The following is a 16,196-nucleotide window of genomic DNA, read 5'->3' as shown; positions in this document are numbered from 1 at the left end:
ACGGCGATGTGATTTGTGCAATTGCAAATGCTCTCGCTAAAGTACCTGGATGTCTGTAGTTCCTGATGGCACACCATTTTTGAACTGATAGGTACAGCTCACCTTTGCATTAGATGGTGATGTCCGTTCAAGAATGCATCACTTGCTTAACATCAAATAAAACCATACAGTTACAGTACATATGAAACTGTATATAGCTAACACCAACAGATGATTTTGTGCAAAAAATCTTCATATGTGTTTTGAGGATGCATCACTTGGTTAACATCAAATAAAAGCATACAATTACAGTACATATGAAACTGTATATAACTAACACCAACAGATGATTTAGTGCGACTGTCTTGTGTGGATGAACGTTTTGCCAGAGACACTAACTACTTGTTCTTTGCTCAGTTTGTGACTGAAATCCACCAGGCCACATCAAGCATAAGAATACAGCTACGTAAAGGTAAACCTTTTACCAGAGACAGTCGGCAAATAAACAATGCTATGTTGCAGGACAAACGGGAAGTTGAAAAACTGATACACAGCAAAGACGCCGTCCGCTTCATGGTCCCGTTAAGGGGCGCCCCGGCCTTTTGGGAGAAATGTCTCAAGGACCTTTTTGCCATGATTCGGCAGCTAGGCACACCCACGTTCTTCTGCACATTCTCCACTGTTGAAATGCGTTGGGAAGAAGTCATCACCGCCATCAAAGCGCAAAAAGGTGAACGGGTGATTTTCGCTCACCACGACTGGGCCACAAAGTGTGAAATTCTCCGCAGCAATACGATGACAACGATGCGCATGTTTGACAAACGTGTGGAAGCTCTGTTCTCCGGCGCAACCCATTGGAAAAGTGGTCGACTACTTTTACAGATTGGAGTCTCAGCACAGAGGAAGTCTGCACATCCATTGCATCATTTGGGTTGAAGGCGCCCCCATCTTTGAGGAGGCCTCAGATCAAGAAATCTGCGATTTTGTGTCGCGCTACATTTCCGCTGAGCTGCCCAACCTGGAAAAGGAACCCAAACTGCATCAAAAAGTCACAGAGGTTCAGATGCAAAATAAGTCTCATTCAAAGACGTGCATCAAAGCACCCGGCGCGCAGTGCCGTTTTGGTTTCCTCAAGCAGCCGTGCGAGAGAACCATGATCATGAGACGTGAAGAGTGTGATGGAGAAAATCCAGAGAAGTAGAAGTGGTCGGCGCCAAACCCCAAGCTTGTTGATTTGCAAAAGTTGCTGAACGAACTGGAAACGGCCTCTCTGACTTTGCCGCAGCTACTGGCTAAGTGCGAGCTCACCAGTGATGAGTACATGGAAGGTTTGTACTCAATTGCCGCAAAGACCTCTGTCGTGCTCAAGCGAGAGCCCAAAGACTGCTGGGTGAACAACTACAATCGACACCTGCTTCTTGCTTGGGATGCAAATATGGACATTCGGTACATTCTGAACGCTTATTCCTGCATTACCTACATCTGCAGCTACATCAGCAAAGCTGAACACGGCCTGAGCCAGTACCTGAAATCGGTGATTGTGAACTCCCGCAGCGAAAATGTCAACGAGAGCGATGAAATGAAACAAATCATGCAAGTGTACTCAAAGAAAAAAGAGGTGAGTGCACAAGAGTGCGTCGCACGCGAATGTGGCCTCCATATGAAGCAAGCGTCCTGCAGTGTGGTTTTTGTACAAACCAGTGACAATGCGCTGAAAATGAGTTATCCCCTCTCTTACCTTGAGGGCCAAACGCAGGAGTCCGTTGAAGTGTGGATGACCGGCTTGCCGGAAAAGTATAAGGGCAGACCTCAAACAGAGGAATTTGAAGCGAAGTGCTTGGCTGATTTTGCCTCAACCTGCGGAATCGTGTACGGCAAGCAAGCTAAAGGCGGAAATGTTTTCCCCCTGCTGAACGACATGGGGTATGTCCAAAAAAGAACAGGTAAACACGCCGTCATCAAATACTGTAAATTTTCACAGGAAAAAAATCCATTCTCAAGCTCTATCTGCCTCATCGTGCCGACTGCCAGTTGAAGTCCAGAACCAAAGAGGTAAGAGGTTTTTGAGTTTTGCACATGAGCGCTGCAGAGGTGTTGAAAGGTTCATGCAGTCCTACATACAAGTTGTTTCAAGACCATGCCTTTGTACAGTTGCCGGCTGCTGAGCATCCAGAGGCCGTTGTGCAAATTGTCGACCGGAAGAGAAAGAACGATGAGAAGCACAGCAAAGATGTTGACAACGCCATCCGAGAGGTGGAGGAAAGCGGAATAGTCTTCAACGAGTGGTGTCAGCTAGCGCCCGAAAGAGAACTGCAAAGACTCGAGTGCATCGAGGAAATCAATGCGAGGGATGATCCCGGTGACGCAGAGATGTTGACAACGCCATCCGAGAGGTGGATGAAAGCGGAATAGTCTTCAACGAGTGGTGTCAGCTAGCGCCTGAAAGCGAACTGCAAAGACTCGAGTGCATCGAGGAAATTAATGCGAGGGATGATCCTGGTGACGCGGAGGAAAACGTACCAGACTACAATGTCAGGTCCGAGGTAACGGAAATGTCCATCGCGACGGAAGCCGCCGCATCGATCCGGCTGTTTTGCGCGACATATATCGGACCCTTAACCGAACGCAAGCGTGTGCCTTCTACCTGGTCAGAGATTGGTGCATACGACGTGTGTGTGGCTTAAAACCACGGCAGTTCTTCTATTACATCAATGGTGGCGCCGGAATGGGGAAGTCACATTTAATCAAATGTATTCACGCAGAGGCTACAAAAATACTGCGCAGACTGGCTGAGGAAGCGGACATTTCCAAACAAACGGTCATTCTTGCAGCCTTCACTGGCACCGCGGCCTTCAACATTTCAGGTATGACTTTTTACACTGCCTACTGAAACTGCCAAGAAGCCTCAAACCCCCGTATCATGGCCTGGGCAACAAACTGGACGAAGTGAGAGCGGAGCTATCGCTCGCTGAAATTCTCATCATCGACGAGACTTCCATGGTGTCGAAAGACCTCTTTGCATATGTCGACGCCCGGTTGAAGCAAATCAAAGGAATCAATTTACCATTTGGTGGCATGTCCGTTATCGCTGTCGGGGATTTCTATCAGCTACCTCCTGTGAGACAGTCCAAACCTTTAGGTGTTTACGATCCCACCAGACTGGACAACTGGCGCGACAACTTTGAAATGATCACGCTGACCGAAATCATGAGGCAGAAGGATGACGTTCCGTTCGCCAAACTACTGAACCGACTTCGCGTCAAAAAGAAGTCCCATGAGCTGTCGGAAGTGGACAGAGCTTTGCTGGCTATGACTTACACCGCTGCCCGAAGGAAGTTCTTCATGTTTTTGCCACAAACAAACAGGTAAATGAGCATAACTCTCATATGCTGAATCTGCTTCATGAGGAAATTGTGACCATCGATGCCGACAACTACAAGAAAGACCAAAGGACTGGCACAATGGCGAGACAAGCCGCCCCTGTCCAAGGGGCAAAGAACAAGTTGGCAACGAAATGTGGCAGCGGTGTAGGTATTTGGGTGAAAGAACACATTCCGGCACACAAAACAATCTACATCCAGGGTGTCACTGATATTGAATTTGTTGTGGTCAAACTTGAAGCTCCCATCAATATGTTCATTGCAGCTGTGTACCGGCCTCCGGGACAGAGTCTGCGCTCTTTTTTGCCAAAGTTGGAAAGGTTGTTGTACGCTCTGGAAGTGATGGATCATCATCAGATCTTGGTATGTGGAGATTTCAATGAAGATGCACTCTCAGACTCATACAAGCCCATAATGGAACTGTTAGTCTCTAAGGGTTACACACAGCTCATAAATACAGGTACCACTGACAAGAACACACTGCTTGACCTCATTTTTGTCTCCCGACCTCAGTGTGCTGTTCATTCAGGTGTACTGCGAACATAATATAGCTATCACAACCCTGTCTTCTGTGTTTTACACACTGAAAGGTGAGTCCTATCCAAGTCGCAAATTACGAGTTGTCCCTGTTGTGTGAAGGAGCCCAAATGTTGAGATGTGATGGGATTAAATCAGGGGTGAAGATGATGTAGTGTGTGTGCGATAAGGTAAGTGGGAGGTGAGGAGGTGAGAGTCAAAATTCAGGAAAAAGTAAAAAAAAAAAAAATGGAGGAATGGAGGGGTCAAGTCGATGGGAGGGAGTGGTGGGATTATATGTTGACATTTGATAGGATGAAATCTGCTGCGAAGACGGTTTAACGTGTGTGTAAGGTGAGTGGAAGGTGAGGAGGAGAGACAATGTACAGAGAAAGTATAAAAATCTTTGGGGAGGGAGGGTCTAGTGGAATTATTTTTGTTCACAATTTTGACAATGTAATAATCGTCAGCGTGAAATGACAGCAGAAAACAGACCAAGTAAGTCTCTATAAAATATTTTTTTGTCAACTGTAAGTGTTGTCATTTTACTCTCCTCTACTTTAAACAGGTTAGTTGTTCTGAAGAGATGGTAGATTCATCTCATAATAGAGAGCATAGATATGTGTGTACATAATCTTAATGTGCTACCATTGTAGAAAATGAAATGGTTATACTTAAATGTTGGAAAGAGCCAAGCCCATCTCGCCTTTGCAGCATGCGAATTTCTACTCGACACTATTGTATTCCCCTTTTTCTCACAGGGTAGAAGAATGGGTGCCCAAATACATACATCAAGGAGCACTGACTTGTAAACCAAGGTGGCAGCCAAGCAGGACTTCTCTTCATTCCTGTCACGAATAACCCGCGGATCCCAAATGGGAATGGACCCCAACTAGGCACGAGAGGTGAAGTTACTGAGTTTATTAACAAAAGGAGCACGCAAGGCGTGAGAAAAACACAAAAACAGTCCGAAGGCAAAGTAGCAAACCAAAGTCACAAAGTACCAACACAAAGCGAGACGAGAACGTCTGGATCTAAAGTCCACGGGGAAGAAGGGCAGCAAGGAGGACGTGAGTCCACGGGGGATGACTGCAAACAAAGTAGCAACAGAAATCGTTCACAAGCCGTAAAACATAACACGCACAAAGTACAAACCAAGAAGACTCGAGAAGGTGGGACGTGAGGTCAAGAGCGCTGGGATTCACGGGACGGCAAGTGAGCTTGACGAGGGGATAACCCGGCAAAGGCTTGTTTGTAAGTGCCGGCCAGCTTATAAAGCCCTCTGACGAGATGCGCAACAGGTGTGAGTGTCCGATGGCCCCGCCCAATGCGGAGGAAGGAGACAGTCTGCAAATCAACACAAACTAAAAAGACAAGAAACGTGACAATTCCAGTGTAAGTTACTGTGAACTACTGTATGTCAGTTAAAACCAATTGTAGGTCTGCCTATCTTTTGGAGCAGTTGTCCTCACTACCATCTATTTTGATTATATTTTGTAGATCTGGATTAAACCAAGTCTGTTTTCTGCTCTCTTCAGACTGTCTTCTTTTATTCGTAGGAAAAGGTAAGTCGCTCATCATTCAACCTGTCTTCCTTTGTAAAGCCAGTAAAATAATTTTTGGCCCGTGTATTTTATCAGGATATTTGTTCAGAGGAAATAGACGTCAATACTAGAACAGAAGCCACTTGTGTGCGTTTTTCATGTCACTTTCTGATTGCACGTGCATATGACTGGACATTACGCATGACATATGAATTTAAACGGCATGCCATTGTAGAGATATAAATGGAAAGGATATTTACATATTGTTGGGTTTGAAGTGGGCTTGATACCCCACAAATGACCCGAGGAGAGGTGTAAATAACAACACAGGAGTCAGAGATTAAGTTTTACCACTGCAGTGGGGAGAGCTCGAAAAAGAGCGTGACCATGTCAGCCTCGTTGCAAAGTCTCTCTTCCCTCTCTCTCTCCGAGCTTTCGGACTGCAGTCTTTTTATTAAAAAACTGTTACTGAGGTGTGGGGGTCTCACAATTCAACCGTCACACAACATGAGCATTGTGCACCGTGGCAGAACTTGCAGATAACTTGCGATTCAGGCCTTGACCTTGACATTGTTTTTAACACACACACACATATGAGACAAAGAGGCGCTGTGGTGTCTGAAAAAGTAAGTTAGAATACATGAAGCAAAGCGGTTGTACTAATGAATCAGCCAGAAAAATAGCAATTAGAATACATAAAGCAAAGCTGTTGCACTATTAAATCAGTCAGTTTATCTTACACATATATTGTAAGACAAAGCCAAGTCTGTTTTACTTTTGTATATATATTTATTTATTATTTATATATGTTATATATTTGTACTCAATGGTTCTGAATTCCTTTTTTTTCCCCCCAGATTAAAATGATCGGTGCCCATAAATATACATCGTGGAGCACTGACTTGAAAACCAGGGTGGCAGACAAGCAAGGACTTCTCTTCATTCCAGTGTAAGTTGCCGTGAACTGTGTCAGTTAATGCTTTCAGTGCCATGGACAAGAATTCTACCCTTTAATAATAGTAATCACAATAATAACTAAATAATAAAGTTATAAGTATGTTCTTATGGAGAATACACTCATAATGAGAATACACTCTTGACTACTAATGCTTATCTAAAATAAGTTCTGTAAGCTCTGTTGTGATAAAATGTGACCACTAGATAACAGTGTTTTTACATATAAAACATAACTATTGTCAACTGAACATGCATTCAAAGGAATGGTAGTCAATCTTTCATGTGATATATTCATATTTTCATTTTTTTTTTACATTTACATATTTACATAGACATAGTATCCAATATTCTGTTGGCCGTGAAAGATGATTGAAAATGCAAAATACACTGGCTCTCTCGAGGTTTCCTTTTCCGATAACGCTTGGCACTAAAAGAGTTAAAACAAACTATAGGTTCGCCTCTCTTTTGCAGTTTGTCCTCACCCCCTGAATGTGTTTCTTGTTTGCAGGCCTATGTGTTCCCCATGTTGCCTGTGGCTCCACACATTGCATTCATCCAAAGAAAAGATCACCACCGTGTGCAAGAGTTTGATGACACATCATCAGGCTTGTCCATTGGCAGTTTCCCTCTGGATTAAAACAAGTCTGTTTTTTCCTTCTTTAATTGGTTGGAAAAGCTAAGTAGCTCATCATCTTCTTTTGTAACGACAGTAACTTTTGTCCCATCTACTTCTAACGGGTTCTTTGTTCAGGAGAAAGAGCCAGCAATCAAGCAGGAGTTGTCCTCATTCTGGTGTAAATTGCTGTGATTTATTTCAGTTAAAACTAAAAATGTGCATATCTCTATCAGCTTTTGTTGTCACCTCCTCAGTGTATTTTGTTTCTTTTTTGGAGACCGATGTTTTCCACTTGTTGCCTGTGGCTCCACATGTTGCATTCATCCAAAGAACGAGTGGAAGATCACCACCGCGTCAAAGGCTTTGATGACACATCATCAGGCTTGTCCAGTGGCAGTTCCCCTCTGGATTAAAACACGTCTGTTTTGTGCTTTCTACAGACCATTTTCTTTCTATTGGTAGGAAAAGGTAAGTAGCTCATCATAAGTAATTTTTGTCCCATCTACAGTATTTCTAACAGGTCCTTTGTTCAGGAGAAAGGAGAGAGTTGCCGTAATTTATGTCAATTACAGCTAAAAAAATGTGGATATCTTTCTCAGCTTTTGTTTTCACCCCCTTAACGGATTTGTTTCGTTATTGTAGACTGATGCTGTCCACTTGTTTCCTGTGGCTCCACATTTCATTCATCCAAACAACAGCTGGACGTTTGCCACCAAGTAGAAGATTTTGATGAGCCATTGTACTGCTTGCTCAAGGACCTGTTGTCATCTGGAACATCTCCTCTCTTCAAGGTAAACTGCTAATCATTAAGCCTATCTTTTTTCCTAAAGCCATTAAATGTTGTAAAAATATTTCCTTTCTTTTTTAACAGGCTCTTTGTTCGGGTGCACAAGCAGTTTATAGCAGAATCACAGTAACAAATATGTGAGTGTATTCATGTCACTGGATACTTGATTGGGCATGAGTGTGATATACTAATTTACTGTATTGTAGAAAATGAAAGATGATGTCAGCATCATGGAAGTTTTGTCGTGTGTTCTCCTTTTTCCCCAAGAGACAAAAAAAAAAGTAAAAATGAAGAAGAAAAAGAAAACAAGTGCCAACAACATGAAGACCACGGACAACCAAGCACCACTTCTGCCGATTCATTTGTAAATCGCCAATAGGAGTAGCCAAATTGCTATTAAGTGGTGTTTTAAATGCAGCGTTATCTTTTTACAGCTTTAGTCTTCACCACCTCCTTCATCTTTTCATCATGCGACCTTGCTGAGGAGTTTACAAGGACCATGACGCCATCCTATCCTTAGAATGCAATCTCTTTTCCTGTTCTTACGCTGTTGTCCCTGCATTGAAAAGAACAGTCCTAGTCCCCCAATCCAACCTACATGATCTGTATCCATAGATACATTTTTGCCATCATCTGTGTGCTCTGCAAAGGTTGCTCTATGAAATACCTTTTCACTCATGCATTTGTTTAAATACATTTGTATGTACCATACTCATGATTCCGTTAAATCTCTGAGATCAAACAAGCATTCTGGGAGGCACATCTACCTCAATTTGTTATTGCCTGTGTTAACTTTTACCCTCGCAAATTATATCCATCCATCTATTTGTCGGCGCATAGCCTCACGCGGACCGCTCACTTGCTGGTGTCTATGCCAGCTGTCTTCGGCAGTGGGTGAGGGACACTCTCAACTGGTTGCCAGCCAATCGCAGCCCTAGCAAATTATGGAATGAGAACAAATCAGCTCCAAAATCTAACCACTGCCGTTGATACAGACAATGTTTCATGTAACATCTTAATATTCCATAACATAAATACAATCTCTCACTCTTGACACATGAAGCTATAATGTACTGCTTCACATCACACAACTACAGTGGACCCCCGTGTTACGAACTTAATCCGTTCAGCAGCTATGCTCGTAACTCGAATTGCTCGTATGACGGGAAATCCAAACCTATGTTAATTAGTGAATGCGTGCAACGCGTGCAAAAACCTTAGGTAAAAACATCATGACTTTATACACATATTAAAAAATAGTAACAATCTACTGTACAGTTAAATTAAACAAATATACAAAGGAAAAATGACATTTACCTTTGGGGCGACGTGACTTGAGCTGGGTGGAGGCGGAGGGGAGCAGAGACCAACCCGCAGAATTTATTTATTTTCTTAAATGAAAACTTTTCTCAAACGAGAACATATCACAGGCGATTTCCTTCACTTTAATCCATAATAGAAGAAGCCTCTCCATTTTGTTGTTGACCGAGGTCCGTCCCCTGGCAAGGAAAGTCTTGCCCTTAGAAGAATGCCGAGCGGTTTCGGCCATACTCACGAGCAAGGTTAACTATGCGTGCGCCTCCGTATTTTTTTATTATCTCCTGCTTCGTTTCTATTGTCATCATCCTCTTATTTCTTCCTTTACCACCACTCGCAATTTTAGAAGCCATGTCTAACAGATAAAGTTTGCAAAGTCTTCACAACACACCGACCGGCTGTGCCATCAAGCTAGATGAAGGCGTTCGGCCAATAGCACATTGGCATTTCTCTGATTGACGTGACGCTGGCCAATAGCATATCCGCATCTCCGTGACTGAGACCAGGACTGTGACCTTAATCGACCAATAGCATATCAGCATCTCCGTGACTGACACCGTGACTGACACAGTGACTGTAACATTGTAAGAGCAATAGCATATCAGCGTTACCGTGACATGTGAGAACAGTTGATTTTGTTGATGCAGCAAAGCGAAAAAAATAGTACGGACACATTGACCGGCATGTTGGGGCATGTTGGATTGTTCGTAAAACGAAAGGTTTGTGCGTAAGAGGGGGACAAAAAACGCCGCGGTCCACGTTCGTAAAATGAAAAGTTTGTAAAAGAGGGAGTTCGTAAACCATTGTATTTGTATTTGTTGGTCTCCTTTTTCAATGGTTTGCACTTAAAATTTTTGACAAGCTTGTTTGATCTTAGAGATTTGTTTCTATTCCTTTAATCCATTTTTTTACATAAGTCTTTGTGCATCTTTTCATCCACTATTTTATCATTACGTCTTCATTAAGAAATCTTAAAGCAGTTATTATGAGATTAAATTCTGTCTTTCCACTGTATGAAAACCACTCAGCTAAAACAGTGTGATGGACTGATGCAGCACTTCTGTTTTTGGTGTAAGGTGACATTCGAATGTACAGTCATGAAATGAGAAGCCTGTTATAAAAAAAAATATATATATATATATATATATATATATATATATATATATATATATATATATATATATATATATATATATATATATATATATAATGTGTGTGTGTGTGTGTGTACATACACACACACGCACACACCCTCTGCTGTTTTTAAGCCTATTGTATCAACCAATTTCCTCCGAATTGTCTTAGTAACTACTTTTCAGCTGTTGTAACCAACATTCAGTTCAGCATCATTCAGTGTTTCATCAGTTACCGGTTAATGCTGCCAGCATACTTGAGTCCGTTACAGTAATAAAATGAATGAGTCAGACAGTGGAAACACCTTTGATGCTATTTTTTTTGTGCATCAATTCATCTGTTTTATCATTAATTCTTCATTAAGAAATTTTACAGCAGTTAGAATGAGGACTTTCCACTGTTTGATACTGCCTTTACTAAAACACTGTACTTCTTCATATTTAAATGTATAGTTACCCTTTACAGTAAAAAAAATGGAAGTGCCTTAAAGTGGAAACACCTTTGATGCGATTGGACCAGATTTGTTCCCATTATTTTTTTTTTTGTACTACTCTGTGCATCTATTCATCTCCTATTTTATCATTAATTCTCCATTAAGAAATACTATTGTAGTTACAATGAGGACTTTCCACTGTATGATACCCCCTCGACTAAAACAACATTTGTTCATATTTAAATGTTTATTCACCCAATGGGAAACATGTTCAAACTACAGGAAAACAAGACATTGCTCAACCTCTTCCACCGTCTTTTAGCCTATTCTACCATGCAACTTCCTTTGAACTTTGAATTCCGTGTCATTGAATAATACATTGCTTGAGAGTTTATGCTACCAGCATAATTGAATTACCTAAAGCAGGGGTCATCCACGTAGTGGCCGCAGGCACTGGGTCGCCCCCAAAAATCACATGAATAACCAGCAGACCTGGTCTGCTATAATAGTTATAATAGTTCAAGTGATAGACCATTGTAATTTTCCAGGAATTTTACTAACGATTATGCAAATCACATATACATGACATATTACACTTGATTTACTACAGCTGATCCTTAATTCTTGTGAGAAATCAATCACATGATCAAGGTCTTCACATAAACTGGTTATGCCGGCTTTGTCCAAAAAAAGGGAGAGACACCAAGGTTCTTCGTACTAATGCTTTACTGACTGCACTTGTTTGCAACAGTTCACACCGTAGAACTGACACATACAAAAGAGATGTCAGCTACGGACAACATAATATGCATTTAAACATAAACCAAACTCATACATACCACTTTGGGCCGCTAAACATAGACAAAGCTGGAACACTTTACGTCTTCGGATATACGCGTGCCGTCGCGTCTGACTTGATGACAGCAGCGTGAATGATTTTCCCGGAAGCCCCTTTCGCGACCCTTAATAAACTCTGCTAGCTGACGGATTGAAAATCATCCATAAATTAACACTATTGCTCCAGTGGACTTAGAAATAATATGGAGCCATTTCAACCGAAATACAAAATATAGAAATCGAACAGAACAAAATTAGGTTACGTTTCAATACAACATTGCCCTCTTCCGGCGAATGCACGGTATTTCTTTGCCAACCGCCACCACTGGTAGTCCTTCGTATTACTCAGTACCAAAGAATTGCTCTCGGTTTCAAAAAGTTTGGTGATCCCTGCCCTAAAGTTTGAATAAGAAAAAAAAGTCAATTGGAAATTCTTTGCTGCTGGAACAGATTTGTTTCTATTCCCTTTTTTTTTTTTTTTTTACATTTCTTATTGTGCAGCTATTCAACTATCTTATCTTGATTTATTTAATAAGACATTAAAAAAAACACTCTCCACTGTTCAGGCATACTCTACCAACTAATTTTGTTCTTAACTTCTTAGGAATTACTTTTCGCGTTTGTTTCTCGCATTCAGTTTAACACCATTCAGTGTTGCATCTATTATGCTGCCAGCATACTTGCCAGCATACTTGAGTGCTTAACAGTAAAATTGTGTCATACAGTGGAAACCCCTTTGATGCAAATTGGCCAGATTGTTAAATGCCACAAAATACATTTAATTCTCTGCATATTATAATCATTATAATATCCAGAGAATTAAATGTTTATAATTAAACATTATAATATAATGATATTCAATTTCAGAGAGGTTTTTCTTTTGTGCTTTTACTTGATGCATTTTAGACAAGCTGCTTGTATTTCTCAGTAACTTTATTCCAACAAAATGCTGTATCAAAAGGAATCACACTTTGTCCACATTACCCTCTTCAAACCTCATGAGACAACCTGGACAACACCCAGACTGCTCACACTTGTCTACCACAAGAATTTTGGCCGAAGCAGTCAGTCCAGCACAGAAAAACATTTTGCTCGCTCCAAATCCTTCGCTCACGCTTGAGTTGTGTCCTTACGTGCTCAGCGAAAACGCAGAGGTCGCAAACACAGAAAATCAATATATTTTTATGTGCTCAAAAACTGTTCTTGCTCGGTCAAAGTCTTTCGGTCTTAACCATTTCATTTATAAATGGAGGTACTGTGCGGGCCCGTATTGGTGAGTGCAAATACTTTATTTCTTATGTAGTCACGTTTATTAGTTAATAATCAATGGCTGCAAAAATAAAAAGTAAAAGAAAAGAAACTATTGGTTTTGAATGCTCTGGAAATTGAGGGTTGCTTCATTAAATTATTAAGGGTGATGTTATGAATGGTGTGCATTCTCAAGCCCCTGTGTACCTCTAGATGTTATGCTTATTAAGTAGTAATAAATAGGCACATAGTCGGTATGCACAGCCGATTTGAAGCCCGCTACAACTTTAATAAATCACCCCTCTTTTTTTTTCAAGATGACGTACATTACCAAAATCGAATGTTTTTTCCGCTTTCTGCCACTTAGGGGTGGGGCTACTTGGAATAAAAATTCACTTGACATTGACGACGACAGAGAGAGGTAGGCCATTATTTCTCCAACGCGATAGTGGGATGGGTCTATGCTATTTGGAATAAAAAGTCCACCTCACATTGACGACGACAGAGAGAGGTAGGCTATTATTTCCTCTTAAATTCAAACCGAATGTAACACCTTCCCAAAATTATTGTTATGCGTGTTTCAGTTTTTTCGAGTGAATGTACTTCTGTGACATGTTTTTTTTTTTTATATATATATTTGGAATATATAAATACTGCAAATTACATTTTGCCGACTGACCCGACTCAAAATGTAAGAAAGTGACAAAAAAACTCGAAAATATTTAATATATAAGGCATGGTTATACACTTCAAAATGTATAGTGTTAGGTTTATTTTCCGTAACGTTGTTTTATGTTCTGTAAATGCCGTTAGAAATCGGTGCAAACCAGTGTGAAAAAAAATTCTGCCTTCTGCCACATATATTAAAAAAAAAACCTCTCGGCTAGCAGGTGGAGGAAAAATTACCTTGCATTGTGTAACACGTTTTGTGTAAAACTACAAACAGTCGATGAACCATTGGAAATGTCTTTATTTTATGCTCTTCTATTATAGACAGTACATTTCATTATTTCATCGTCAACGTTTTCCCCTTTTTTTTTCTCCAACGCAATAGTGGGGTGGGGTGGGGGGGTAAAACTCGATTTAATTATATACACTGCTTTGTCGCCGCTCGTCACAATAAATCCCTCCAGAGTGCTGGAATATGTTAGGGATTTTTATTTTGTTAATGTGCAAAGAAAGTGTCAACTGAAATTTCGTAGTTTGTTTTCCATCACAATGTATATGTGGACGCTTCTGCTAGCACACAGACTCGCCACGTGCGGCTTTAAGCTAGCTTGACCTGTTGCTTTTGTTGCTCAACACTGACACCTGATGGATCTTTAAAATCATTGCTCTCAACTTCATCCACTGACTCATGACATTTTATTTCGTTACAAATACAGGAATTGTTGCATTATTTGGTTTTGTTGTACATAATACTATCTTTGAATGCAGTCAATAAATGTAATATAATGCTGGTGTGAAAATTTATTTCTTTTTCATGATATTACGCTGACGTTAGAAAAGGCAGACGTTCCTATTTAATTGACATGAAATTATTTAATTGAAATTAAATTGATGCTTTGTGGTTATCCCCTCAACAATTCACTCTTGTGGAAATTGCGCGTCATTATACCACTAAACTTTAAATGATGTTGTGCATATACTAGGTTCGGTACAACTGTACCGTTTTGGCAACTATTTAGAATTTATTTGATGAAATATCACGGTCCTAATAGTGTGTGGCAACACAGATGCTCATCGCGAAAGCAGTAAAAGTAGAAACATGCATCACGGCCAAAAACTGGATTTTTTGCCCTAACGACCGCTAGAGTTGGACGGATTTCATGAAAACAAAGTTGTTGCCCTCTGTGACGGGCAAAGCGTGTACAAACTTGTTCTATTTCCAGATTTGGCTGCCAAAGTCACAGAGGGCAACAACTTTGTCTTTTGTAATTGTGTGGATAGCCGGACCCCAAATGTCCTGCTAAGCAGGAGGGGCATGAAGATTTATTCTGGTCCCCAACTCACCATCTCCCCTGACCTGGAGGCCCAAGCCAAGCTCCTTCTGTGCCCCCCATCGCCACCATCACCCCTCAGGCAATCAAAAATCAGGCGCCTGAGGGCATGGTTTCCCTTGAAGGGCAAGTAACTCATGTAAGTTTATTAGGTCACATATGCACCTATAAGCACTGTCACACACATTCTTGTACATACACTCATCAAAGATAACGTGTGAAAAAAAATCTTTTATTCATTAATTATTTTTCTATTATTCTATTTCCATCATGTGTATTATGCCCATTTTTTGTGTTCTAACACGATTACTTGCTTTCTCTTGCAATACTGTATTTGGAATACCTTTCGTTTTTCATTAAGTGTCAACTTGTTTTACGTTCAAAATGTGATTGACTAAAACTCACCATTACTTTGGTTTGTCGAGAGGTTGCCCCAGAAGGACATGAATGCATTTGAAATACAGTTACGTGCAGGTTAACACAATTATTGCAATGAACTGATTATTACAAGGACACCCGAATGACTTTTTTTCTTCCCTTTCAGTTTCATGGTTGTTTATACACACACATTCTAGGCACGAGCACACATAATTATGCCTTTGACTTTTATGTTTACCTTGGTCCACTTTAGATGCAGTCAATGCGGATGGTGAGGCAGAGGGGCACCCGGGATGCGCCCATGTGCATAATCACAATTCAAAAAGTAAGTACACAGTTAGTGATTTTCAGTTGTCGAACTTCAAACAACACATACAGAGCATTTTTAAACTACTACAGGATGAAGCATCTGTAAAGATCACCCTCTGGAGGGAGGCCACCCTCAATAATGTTTCTGTGGGGATCAACTATCGCTTCACCCATTTGAGTGTACGAGGCAATGACTACGGTGTCACCATGCACACAACGCAGTACACCAAAGTAGATGTGAGTAATTAATTGCTTCTATGTCAGTGGTACTCAAAAATTGCCTGTGTTCAAGGTATTTTAATACTTATCAAGCAACATCAAGACAAAAACAATGCAGTACTCAAAGTACTTCTGTCTCAGTCACGCTCTTGCTGCCATTTATAGCATGTGAACTACAATCTCACAACACATTTCAGTCAAGACAGAACCATTGACGTAGCTTGGCTATTCTGATTGAACCATACACGTGACACGTGTGTTTGGATTAATAAAATGAATACAACACACCTGTGAATCCAAATGAAAGTCAACTTAGGTTTGGCCTCTTAATTCCAATTGAGGTGTTAATATGAAGCATTTTCATAACTATGAGTCATTCATATCTATTCTAATTGGAATAAATGGTATTAATTAAACACATGAGTCAACCCAGTCACCATCCCTCTGGCTGTGTGGGAAGCCACTTTTGATGAGCGCCCACTTATACCTGCCGGTGGCCTGTGCCTCACACTTTTGTTCATGAGTCATTCATATCTATTCTA

General features: G+C 40.9%; 1 protein-coding gene across 29 annotated transcripts; it reads left to right on the top strand.

Moving 5' to 3' along the window:
- The first annotated feature begins 319 nt into the window (after positions 1-319).
- On the top strand, positions 320-7,916 carry LOC148405184 (uncharacterized). Of its 29 annotated transcripts, none has more exons than XM_088407204.1 (12): positions 333-1,597; positions 1,724-1,902; positions 1,961-2,031; positions 2,131-2,522; positions 2,742-2,843; positions 3,138-3,722; positions 3,873-4,066; positions 4,637-5,270; positions 5,376-5,440; positions 6,277-6,368; positions 6,885-7,783; positions 7,864-7,916. In XM_088407204.1, the coding sequence occupies exons 1-4, from the start codon at positions 1,301-1,303 to the stop codon at positions 2,142-2,144; spliced, it is 561 nt and encodes a 186-aa protein (XP_088263330.1). In that variant the 5' UTR covers positions 333-1,300; the 3' UTR covers positions 2,145-2,522; positions 2,742-2,843; positions 3,138-3,722; positions 3,873-4,066; positions 4,637-5,270; positions 5,376-5,440; positions 6,277-6,368; positions 6,885-7,783; positions 7,864-7,916. The 29 variants fall into 29 exon arrangements, with proteins under 29 accessions (XP_088263347.1, XP_088263330.1, XP_088263331.1 ...); XM_088407205.1 differs by having other exon boundaries at positions 3,119-3,722; XM_088407211.1 differs by having other exon boundaries at positions 2,131-3,722; positions 6,885-7,018; positions 7,128-7,170; positions 7,270-7,783.
- Positions 7,917-16,196: the final 8,280 nt, after the last annotated feature.

The sequence above is a fragment of the Hippichthys cyanospilos genome, unplaced genomic scaffold (genome assembly GCF_059441005.1).
Source record: "Hippichthys cyanospilos isolate Australia breed blue-spotted pipefish unplaced genomic scaffold, RoL_Hcya_1.0 HiC_scaffold_26, whole genome shotgun sequence".
NCBI lineage: Eukaryota > Metazoa > Chordata > Actinopteri > Syngnathiformes > Syngnathidae > Hippichthys > Hippichthys cyanospilos.
Note: the sequence above shows the minus strand (reverse complement) of the source record. Positions and strands in the feature narration are given on the sequence as shown.

Excerpts from the sequence above, each read along its gene's own strand:
- LOC148405184 (XM_088407204.1), top strand. The coding sequence starts at position 1,301 with ATGGAAGGTTTGTACTCAATTGCCGCAAAGACCTCTGTCGTGCTCAAG. Across the intron at positions 1,598-1,723 it reads TGTACTCAAAGAAAAAAGAG|GGCCAAACGCAGGAGTCCGT; the intron begins GTGAGTGCACAA and ends TCTTACCTTGAG. Across the intron at positions 1,903-1,960 it reads CCCCTGCTGAACGACATGGG|GAAAAAAATCCATTCTCAAG; the intron begins GTATGTCCAAAA and ends AAATTTTCACAG.